The sequence below is a fragment of the Vigna radiata genome, chromosome 8, assembly GCF_000741045.1.
Source record: "Vigna radiata var. radiata cultivar VC1973A chromosome 8, Vradiata_ver6, whole genome shotgun sequence".
NCBI classification, from domain to species: domain Eukaryota; kingdom Viridiplantae; phylum Streptophyta; class Magnoliopsida; order Fabales; family Fabaceae; genus Vigna; species Vigna radiata.
In genome coordinates, this window is record NC_028358.1 from 30,970,049 (window position 1) to 30,980,799 (window position 10,751).

At 34.1% G+C, this 10,751-nt stretch overlaps 2 protein-coding genes across 4 annotated transcripts; one reads left to right on the forward strand and one right to left on the reverse strand.

The window, feature by feature from the left end:
• Nucleotides 1-1,080: 1,080 nt before the first annotated feature.
• On the forward strand, nt 1,081-4,122 carry LOC106772809 (actin cytoskeleton-regulatory complex protein pan1). Its single transcript, XM_014659406.2, has 4 exons — nt 1,081-1,454; nt 1,748-3,193; nt 3,411-3,582; nt 3,677-4,122. The coding sequence occupies exons 1-4, from the start codon at nt 1,394-1,396 to the stop codon at nt 3,864-3,866; spliced, it is 1,869 nt and encodes a 622-aa protein (XP_014514892.1). The 5' UTR covers nt 1,081-1,393; the 3' UTR covers nt 3,867-4,122.
• Nucleotides 4,123-6,337: 2,215 nt separating this feature from the next.
• On the reverse strand, nt 6,338-10,356 carry LOC106769807 (nuclear envelope-associated protein 2). Of its 3 annotated transcripts, none has more exons than XM_014655575.2 (6): nt 10,167-10,356; nt 9,328-9,588; nt 8,992-9,099; nt 7,358-7,819; nt 7,108-7,209; nt 6,340-6,853 (listed from the first exon to the last, which is right to left on the reverse strand). In XM_014655575.2, the coding sequence occupies exons 2-6, from the start codon at nt 9,520-9,522 to the stop codon at nt 6,680-6,682; spliced, it is 1,041 nt and encodes a 346-aa protein (XP_014511061.1). In that variant the 5' UTR covers nt 9,523-9,588; nt 10,167-10,356; the 3' UTR covers nt 6,340-6,679. The 3 variants fall into 3 exon arrangements, with proteins under 3 accessions (XP_022640834.1, XP_014511061.1, XP_014511059.1); XM_014655573.2 differs by having other exon boundaries at nt 6,341-6,853; nt 9,328-9,618; nt 10,167-10,355; XM_022785113.1 differs by lacking the exon at nt 10,167-10,356 and having other exon boundaries at nt 6,338-6,853; nt 8,992-9,113; nt 9,328-9,463.
• Nucleotides 10,357-10,751: the final 395 nt, after the last annotated feature.

Sequence of the window (10,751 nt, forward strand, 5' to 3'; positions counted from 1 at the left end):
TGAGTGTTTCTTTCATTATTAGGTCACTACAAGTAGTACCATTGGAGTTTGTGACATGATAAAATTTGCTTAGATGTGTTTTCACTTTTCAACTGAATACTTGCAACTCATCCCAATCTCCCGTGATTCCGTTATCATGTAATAGCAGACACCACTTTTCATTGCACTGTCAGCACAAACACCACTACTCTTTGTTTCTTTACCTTTCTCTTATCACTTATCAGCAGTTTTAATTCATGAATGAATTGAATACACATTCCCCAGATGATCAGGCAGTGCTCAAAGCTCACCTAGCATTCGTTTTCTTCCATTTTATTGTATTTTATTGTGCTTTAAAGATTTAGAAGAGATGCCTTTTGCATCAGCCTTATCAATGGTGACTGTGCAACCACTCTATTTCTCTCTCTAATGTGCTTTGCTTTTGGCTGCAGACCTAGTCATACAAACCTTTTGATTACGTCCAAACATGAAAGGAGAGAAGGCAGATTACGATTAAGACCATCCTATGCCACATGGGTTGTCCCACCCATGTTGTCTAAATATTGGAAAATTGAACAGGGTTGCATATCACTGGTACATAGCATATACTTTATGTGAAAAAGAAATTTCCAAAACCAGCAACCAAAATAAACTTTTTTGGTCCTACTCACCTCTGAATAAATTCTTAGCAGTTTCATCTTTTGCTACCCGACGAAGAATGATTTTGGTAAAAATACAGCCCGCACCAACTTTTAATCCTTAATATCAAAAGCTCACAGTAATCCATATTTGATCTCATCCGAATTAAAGCAAAACCATTTTCTTTTGTCTCTCTTTTTCTTGTTACCCTCTAAACAATACTTTCATAATTTGTACAAGTGATCCAAAATAATCTGTATGGGTTTTGTTTTGTTGCAAAGTTAAGTCTTTTATGCAGCATGGTTTTTTCTTGCCAGAATATAATATCCACTGCTCCCAACACGTGGTTTTGTGAAATATGGAATCCAATATCACAAGCCCTTACCGAGGAACATGTGCATAAATCATAATCTAAATTGAAGGGTATGGTGTCCTAGCTTTGGCCATGCACATTCATGTAATGGCTTTGGTAAAGATATATAGATTCTCCACACTGTTATCAGACCCAAAGATTTCCAACTCAATCCTTCGAGACAAAGTAACATAGTCCAATTTACTATGATATCTTTTTCTTTTTGGTCGTCCTTCTTTTTTGACACCTTTTTCTCCCCTTCTCACTCATCACCTTTATCTTCAACACCCCCGCCTCTCTGGGCTTTTATTCATGTTTTATGTCATTGACATACTTACATGTCTTTAAAGCACTGGTGCTGCTTGAATCACACTGAAATCCTAACCAGATCGTTCTTCCACTTTCCAGTTACACTCTCTGATAATGGCCAAGGAAGCTTCTCTGTGCGTCTTGTTTCTCTTCTTCCTCATTATCTCCTGTTCTGGTGAGTAACCGACACTGATATATAATATCTCAGAATAGTAATCGTATTTATTCCTGTAAGTATTCATGGCACAAATCCAAACTTAGCCCTTTCTCCTTTGCTTGATAACTGGTTTCTGAATCTGCAACACTTAGTGACTATATTCATTCCAATACGTTGGATTTTTTGGCTTCAGTTTTTGGAGTGCTCCACTTTGCTCTTGTAGCAAAATCAGTGGAGGGAGCTCAAGTTCAAGTGAGAAATAAATTGGACTTTTTCATAATATCGTGATTCTGTTGTTTCACTCTTTGCAGGATCTCTGGTGGGTTTTTCCTACCGTGAGAGGGGAGACACTTCAACTTCTGCTAAAACCATATCGTTCCTCCAGCAAAAGAACGTTTCCATGTCTCAGATTCGAATTTTTGTTACAGATCATAGGATTTTGAGCAGTCTCAGCAATTCCATCGTGCCAACTGATTTGTACTTGAATAGAAGTCAAGTTCAAAGTTTAATTACTTCAAAACCCTCCGAACTAAAAGCCCATCTACTTAACTTTCTCCAACATTCACGCATCAAAAGCATCATCGCTAGCTGTGGCAATGAGTGCTTAGCACAAAATGAGATGCCTTTGTTCTCACGTGCTTTGAAATCAATTAGTTCAGTTCTCAGAGAGCTTCATATAGGGAGGGAGGTAAAAGTCTCAGTAGCATTTCCACTTTCATACTTAGAAAAGTTGAACACATCGCATGAAAATAGTATTCGCAGAATTCTTTCATTCATAAGGGAAATGAAATCCTTTGTCATGGTAGAAGACAGCATTGATGGAGAATTAAGCATGGAGAGTCACTTTGATCAGGCTATAATCAAACGAGCCACTCTTGCTGCTTCCATTCTTCCTTGCAAAGATGTTCCTATTGTTTTAACAATGAAGAGCATAGTTGCCTCCACTTCAATGGAATTAGCTCAATTCAGTGAGAGGGTATCCAAATATCTAGAAGCAAAAGCTCATATTACAAAAAGAATAGCTGCATTATATGCAGAGGTTCATAGAACAGAAGATTTAGCAAGTAAAGAACTAAAAAGGGAAGAGGAAGAACTGTTTCCTGTCTCCCGCAGAGAGATGCTAAGTGAATCCCACAAAAGGAGAAGTCTATTAGATGATACAACCAGTCCAACAAACGTAGTTTTCCCCACAAATCCAGCATCATCCACTCCAATAATCACACCCCCAGATACACCAACCATCATCACAGTTCCTGCCACAAATCCTGTCACAATTTCCCCTTCCAATCCTGCTGGAGTGCCTGTCACAGTTCCTTCTACCACACCTGTGACTTTTCCTCCCACAAATCCAGCCAATACACCAGTACCAGTGAGCAATCCGGCTACAACAACTCCTGTAGGGATACCACCCCCAACAACCAACCCTGTGACTTCTCCACCTTCATCAGGAAATGTTCCTGTCACAAATCCCCAACCTCAACCACCTCCTGCAAACACTAATGCTCCAGTCATTCAGGGACAGAGTTGGTGTGTGGCAAAGCAAGGAGCTCCTGAAGCTTCTCTTCAAGCAGCACTAGACTATGCTTGTGGAATGGGTGGGTCAGATTGTTCTCAAATTCAGCAGGGTGGGAATTGTTACAGCCCAGTTACATTGCAGAACCATGCCTCTTTTGCCTTCAACAGCTACTATCAAAAGAATCCAGCTCCAACAAGCTGCGACTTTGGAGGGACTGCCACCTTAGTTAACACAAATCCAAGTAAGATCTTAAATTCTTAATAGTTTTAGCAACCCTTTTTCTTATTATTCCAAGATCCTTTTGGAAGACCACATAGAAATTTATCCAGACAGAAACTTAGTCTTATAACGAAATCATTTACACTAGTATTTGAGAGAGCTTATGAGCAAAAAAAGCTTACGAAATGCATATAGCTATTTCCATATTACTTCAATAAGCTCTTCTGAACTGTGAATAGGTTCGGGTTCATGCGTTTTCCTATCCTCATCGTCATCAACAACAGCAACTCCAAAGTCATCACCCCCAACACCACCTACACAATCAAGTCCAACACTACCACCACCAAGTCCAGTAACACCTACATCAATTCCAACAGCACCACCAACAACATCAGTAACAGGCCCATTTGGGTAAGGGAGATAGCACGTTTTTCATGGTTCCAATAACTCTAATGCTCCATTAAGCGCACTAGTAATGATCCTTTATAACACTGCCCTTTTGCAGGTATGGCACCCCACCTTCAGTGTTAAATTCAAGCAACCCCGCGTCAGGTACAATGCCAGATTTTGGATCTGAAAGCCCTCCTGTTGTAAATACAACATCAGCCTCGCATTCTATGAGCTTGAGACCTTCTGCTGGCTACATTCTTCTGATGGTATCATATGTCACTATGAGACTTGCTATGCATCCATAGAATGAAATGCTCAATAGTATCTGTAGCTGTACGTTGGAGTTGTAATGTAGCATTCTATAATAGGTGCAGAAAGATGTTAGAGTAAGAACGGAACAAAATAAGGTTAAGTGATTATGAGTGATGTAGTGAATTTAGCTTAGGTGAGGGAAATTTTAATAGGGAAAATAATTGCTGCTTTATGGTATCTAGGTTGTACAACAAACTATAAGTAATATTAGTCATGTACATAGTTTTTAAAAGCTTGTAGTTCTTTTCATTGTATGCAGTTTGTAGTCCTGTGTAAATTGCTTAGTTGTTTTTGAAATTGGTCTTCGTAAATGGGGTACTGTTTGAGTGATTAAGAATAAATAAATAAAATTAATCATTTCTATCACACAACTAGTCATTGCTGTACATTTGTAAAATTACGATATTACTAACCTAAAAAATGGCATATTAGTAAGTTCATATACTATTAACTACTAATGAGAAAAAGTTAATTACTATTTTTTAAACTAGGCAGCTCATTGATTTTTTTTTATAGTTGTAGTTGAAGGTTTTTTTAAATTTAAAAATTGAACACATATCAGTTGTTGAAACATTTTACTAAACAAACTGAATTGGAACTTTTGAAAATTTAAAAGTTTAAATTAGTTAAATTTCAAATTTATGATAAATTTAGGTGTTCTTATTAAGTTTATTTGCTTTATTATTGAGTATTAAAAAACTTTATATTTTTCAATTGAGTTCGTGGGTTTTAATTGATGTGATTGATTACATTGTTAAGTTACATTTCTTAATTTTCTTCATATTTTATTTTGTATTAATATTAAACGACATAATTTTGTAGTTAATGTAATTTGTGACTTTTATTGTTGGATAATGATAAATGAAAACAAAGGAAAAAAAAAAACAAAATGAAAACTTAAATACTATGTTGGGAGACTATGAAATAATTGTGGGATTGGAGTTGCATGTGAACTTTATAAAATCAAGGTTGAAAATTGGAGGAGAGGTTGTCTTACATAAAATCAAGAACTCAAATTGTGTGAAGTTATGGACACTTCAAAATACTACTCATTTGACAAGATAAGTTGTAGACTTGAATCGACTCACAATACAATAATTACAAAAAAAAACTGTGATATATTAATAATTTTTTAATAAGAGAATTTGTATTACTATTTTAATGATTCGTATATTTAAAACGGATCAATTATAAACTATCACATTAACAATTGTAAAAGAATTATTAAAAAAACATTTTCTTAAAAAATAAAATTATCCATCTCAATCCAAGATAATACATCAGTCAATGCAAATGACAACTTTGATTTTCAAACAAACATAACAATCAAAGAAGGTTATCTAGTAAGAAACAATTCTTTAATCGAACTTTCACCACCATCGTATTTAGATTTTCATTTTACTTTTCTCTTTCTTTCGATTTATACTCATCTAACAATAAAAGTCACGTGTTAGGTTAACTATAAAACTAAACTACTAAATATTAACATAAAAAAGTATAGAAAGACAACTAACAAAGACAACAAAGATAAGATAATAATCACGTCACCTAATTAAAAAAATTAAACTAGGAATAAACTTTAATACTTAACAAACCAAAATAATTTAATACACTTAATTAAAAATATCCAAATTTATCAACAACTTAAAACTTATTAAGTCAATTAAAATATTAAATAACATTTTTAATTTTTAATATAATATTTTGAACAATGTTAAACAAATAAAAGTATCATAATACTTGAAACGTCCTATACCTAGAGTTTATTGAAACATAATTCATTAACTAATTGAACCCCAAAGAAAGAATTATAAAATAAATATTATGCAACTCTATGTTACCATTGTTACACCATATTTTAATGTAATATTTATGTATTTCAAAGTTATATATATATATATATATATATATATATATATATATATATATATATATATATATATATATATATATATATAACTTAATTATACTGAACAACATATACATTCAAATCGGTTTGAAAATAACTTACACCGAAAGCACAGATTGAACTTGAATCCCAAATGAAAATTAAGTCAGCCATTAAGTCAAAGACATCTAAGAGAAGGAATTTCTTTTAGCAATTTTTTTTAATAATATTTTGACAACTTCATAATACGTAATTAATCCATTTAAAATATTTTTTAAAAATAAATTCAAAAATACTAATAAAATAATAAAACGTATCCTACTGACAAAAAATTATTAAAAATAATTGTTAAAATATCATGATTCCATTGGATACCAATTCTAACGTTCAAGAAAATAATGAGTAAACACCAAAACAGCAATGAGGCAAATCTTACAAACGCATTGACTTTTAAACCGACGCATGTGAGCCACTTTTCTAATATCCAAAGCAGAGTAGACATTTGCCAGCAGGGCAATACCTAAAGCGCATTATTAAGTTGCTTTTTTACATAATTTTCTTTTCTATAGAAATGAGTGTGAACCACCATCATCAGCATGGTAACATTATGATCACGTTAAAGAACCATCACATCACTTTCTTTTCTGAGAAATGCATGAACTAAGCTCAATCAGCACAACAATAGTAGTAATGGGGCCATAAATATATGAGAAAACGCAACTACTGTCTGCGATGTATTTTCTGGAGCACTGGAAAAATTGTGATGCTAATGCTAATGCTACAAGTACATACTGCACAAGCTAAAGCTAAAACTAGTTTATCTATAAAACTGCATTTCTACAACCCAAAAAGGCTTCTACAAGTTCTCTAGTCTGCTAAAGTATATAGGTAACTCTATACACAAGAATTGTTTTGGATTCAACGCCTTGAAAATACCACCAAGACCAACATGGACATAGAGACCACGATTTTGAATCCAGACGTGTCCCAGAAATTCTGATTCTGCTTATCTGCACCCACAATTTCTCTTTGTTGCTTTGCCGCTAATTGATCTCTCAGTTCTTTAATAGCTTTGTCCCGTCGTTCACCCATCTGTTCACAAACCCATAAAATGAAACATGAGATCTGAACAGAATATTAGATCATTAAAAGTCGTGAATAATGGTCCACTAGTATATAAAAAATCATATCTCCTTCGATATCCCGTTTAGCTCTTTCATGGTTCAGTGCAAGTACTTGTTTTATTGTACAAAACAAGAACAGTAAGTATCTCTCGAAGCAGAAAATAAGCAATTATTTCTTCAATAAGTTGAGACAAACACACTTTGCGCAATAGATAAATTTACCCTTTGGAGTTTTCGTGTTTGGGAACGAGCTTCCTGTAGACAGAATTCCAGCTTCAACACCTTCTTCTTCAGCTCCTGATCAGTACGCCGCTGTTTCTCCAACTGTAAGTTAAAACACATCAATGCCATTAAATACATCAGCCAAGCACCTCAAGAAAAGACTAGTATCAGAGTACGTACTCTAATAACAAGGAAACACTGAACAAATTAATGAGTATCTATCACACCGGCAAACCAAGATAGTTGTTACCTGTGACTCTAATTCCTTAGTCTTGAGCTTCCAGTGAGCGGACATGATCTTGATTTCATCCTTAAGTTTTGCTATTTCTTCGTCCTTAACAACTAGAAGCTTATTCATCTTCTCAAAATTTTTAGGAGAAACCTCATCTAAGATTTTCCGCAGTTCACAGTTCTTGTTCTCTCCGGCTTTTGCAAGAGCCTCCATAATATCGTGCTCAATTCTCAAAACTTCATCTTTCAATTGCTTTTGTGAAGATTCCCTTGCCTGAAGATCCTTCTGTAAATTGTCCAGTTGCTTCCCTAGCCTTAGGACACGAGCCTCGTGCTCTCTCAGTGAACCATTTTTCTCATCTAGTTCTTTTACAAGTTCTGAACATTGAAGCTGAGCTGATTGAGCTGATGCAGCGCTTGCATCAGCAGTTTTCCTCGTTGCTACAAGCTGTGATCTAAGGTCATCCAACTGCTTCAGATACTGTATCATGATTACATATATGCTGTGAGTAAATGATACTCAGCCTACTATCCAGAATGGTTTCACTTTCAAATTTATGAGATAAGCAATCACTCATAATCTACGGATTTTAGAATATATTTATCAAACAGCACACAAGCTTGTAAAGTAATCAGAGACATGAGATATACTTGAGGATATATAAAAAGGGTGTATGATAGCAGTCAAAAAATGAGTGCCAACCATGAAGTTACTTAGCATCTTTTAATGATCAGTGATTCGTTAGAGAATACACCGGAGGTTCAGGCATAATCAATATGCAGTGCTTTTCGTGTTGTCCATGATAACTGCTTTTCATGTGAGTTATTATAAGAGTTTTCTACAAGGTTGTTTTTGGATGAAGTCTGGGTTGGGTTGAACTACGTGGAAGAATACTTGGGTTGGGTTCATCTGTAGAGATTGAAACCATGTACAATACTCTTAAAGTCTATTGCGCTTACAACACACTTTTAGAAGTAAAAGTTCTCTGACTGATCTATAGTTAGGTAATTGCAATTTATTTTATGTAACAACAGTGACACCGAAGGACCCAATTAAGAAAAATACAAGTTTAAGGCTACAACTAAAAATAAATAAAGACCTAACTAAAATTTTCAAATAATTTAGGAAGTTATGGAGTAATTAAATTTATATAAAATGAGATGCTGAACTACACCAATCGTGATTTATGCCAAACATTCACTATAAATCATAAAATTGTTGTCATTACTAGTTAGAGAAGTGATTATGGCTAATTTTCACTCAAATCAAGGTACAAACATACGTCTTACTGCAGAAAAATGTGGCATGAAAAATATTGAAGAACAATCCACGGCAGAAAGGGGCTATAATAATAATAATAGTTCGGTGAGATAGGCTAAAACTAAAGAAGTCAACCAGTAAAAAAAATCCTAAAAGATGGACATCATGTGTATACTGTTTAATGAGGAAAACATTAAATCTAGCAAAATTAACACCAATTCGGCCATAAAGGCAAGCAAATGACACACTTAGCGAATGGTGAAAATATTTAAAGAAAATAAGCAGCAAAAGATAACAATCCTGATCAGGCCACTAAATAAAATCAAAAGATATGCTACTTAATAATGGTAAATAATAATAATGAAAGGTAAACATTAGAGAAAGTGTAAAACCTTCTCAGTAGAGGAAGCTGAAGCTTGAAGCTGCTGGTCTTTTTGTTCCAAACTCTTCTGCAACCTGCCAATTTCCAATTCCATATTCTTGGCATTTGTCTCTGCTTCCTGTGAAAGAAAATCTATTAAAAAATAGCTGGACCAAAAGAAATTCAATGATTTCTCCCGGACCCCACGACCTCAAACACTAAAAAAAGAGTAAAAATAATTGATATCAAAGTTCTAATTTTTCTAGCACGGCCAAAAAGAGAGAAAAAAAAAACAAGAAAAAAATGGTTATACTGAAGATAAGTAAAAAGACAGATGAAATAATCCAAAAAGACAAAAATATTGTACCTGTCTTGTTAGAGTTTCTCTGGCATACGATTGTTCCTGCGACGAAAGACGACTACGAAGCTCTTTCAACTCTGCCGCTAAGGATACCACGTTGCGTCTAAAACTCTGCTTCTTTTCATTCAAATCCTGTAAGGACGGATCAACTTCTCGAACAGCTTTAGATGATGTCGACGATGAAGATGGTTTCTCCGACATGGAAGCTCAATATTTTTAAAGTTTCTGGCAATGAAAGGGTGCTACGTAGTATGCCCAAATCAGATCCTATGGACCAGGGACAAGCACTTCAAAGTCCTTGAAATGAAAGCAATTAAAACTTCATTCCTCCATGTGAACATGGTAGTTGAACATTTAATTTAATAAGAACCATACACAAGGAAGAAAAGAAAATAAATGACACAGGTCAATAAATAAAATAAACAGTAATAAAAAGTGGTTTAGAAAGCACTGGATCTGTTTTTCACGAAAAGGTCACAAGATTCAAATTCAATGCAATGCTCTAAAACTTGGTTCCAGTGAAATTTCGAGAAATTTGTTTTTTTTTCTGACAGTGGTTGCACCAGGCATCTCCTCCCTCCATAATTGAGAAGAGAGAGAGAAGAAGAAGCAGTGACCCGCCATGGGTCTATCTGTCATTGTCCAAAAAATAATAATTGTAATAATAATAAATAGGATCAGGGAAGAGACGTGATCGAAATTAATTGTTGTGTCTGCTACTCCTAACAAAGTTTCACAATAATTTGAATCAAATCCTAAAACCATCATATCCAATTAAACAGCAGCTCTCAGCACAAAGAGAAATTTAACGAACTGGTATACTCAAGAAGAAAACACGAACTTACCAGATTCTGAGTTCAATCTTTGGTCTGCTTGTGCAGAAACTGTATCTGGTTCTGATCTGGGACGAAATAGTAAAAGCTGGAGAAACAGAACGAGGAGATGAATGAGTTGAGCAACGATTTGAGTAATGGAATCAAAGAGTCATCTCGCAACTTCACTATTTTTATATTTTAATAATTTTTTTTAAATTGTTTCTTGTCTCATCTGCGAGTAATAGTTGGCTGGGTTTTCGCGACATGTCTCCGTCTTACGCATGAAACATCTTAGGATCGGATTTGGATTTTCTTTATTATTATATGTAAATGTAAATAAATAATAGGAATTGGGAAAAGGGGCCAAAGAAGAAAAACTCAGGTTATTCAATGAATTTTACAAATAAAAAAGTATAGGAATGATGATATTTAGAGTAGTTATATTAGATTAAGTATTTCATACATATTAATTGATATGTTACAAAATATTAAAGGATATATTAAATAATTAATCATTAGTAAATAGTAGTACTGAATTATTAATTATTTAATTTAATAAATAAAATGTTTAATAAATGTATTTGTGTTTCTAGACATTAGGTTCGAGTTTCCGAA

Excerpts from the sequence above, each read along its gene's own strand:
- LOC106769807 (XM_014655575.2), bottom strand. The coding sequence starts at position 9,522 with ATGTCGGAGAAACCATCTTCATCGTCGACATCATCTAAAGCTGTTCGA. Across the intron at positions 9,100-9,327 it reads GAGAAACTCTAACAAGACAG|GAAGCAGAGACAAATGCCAA; the intron begins GTACAATATTTT and ends TTTCTTTCACAG. Across the intron at positions 7,210-7,357 it reads CTAAGGAATTAGAGTCACAG|TTGGAGAAACAGCGGCGTAC; the intron begins GTAACAACTATC and ends TTTAACTTACAG.
- LOC106772809 (XM_014659406.2), top strand. The coding sequence starts at position 1,394 with ATGGCCAAGGAAGCTTCTCTGTGCGTCTTGTTTCTCTTCTTCCTCATT. Across the intron at positions 1,455-1,747 it reads CCTCATTATCTCCTGTTCTG|GATCTCTGGTGGGTTTTTCC; the intron begins GTGAGTAACCGA and ends CACTCTTTGCAG. Across the intron at positions 3,583-3,676 it reads TCAGTAACAGGCCCATTTGG|GTATGGCACCCCACCTTCAG; the intron begins GTAAGGGAGATA and ends GCCCTTTTGCAG.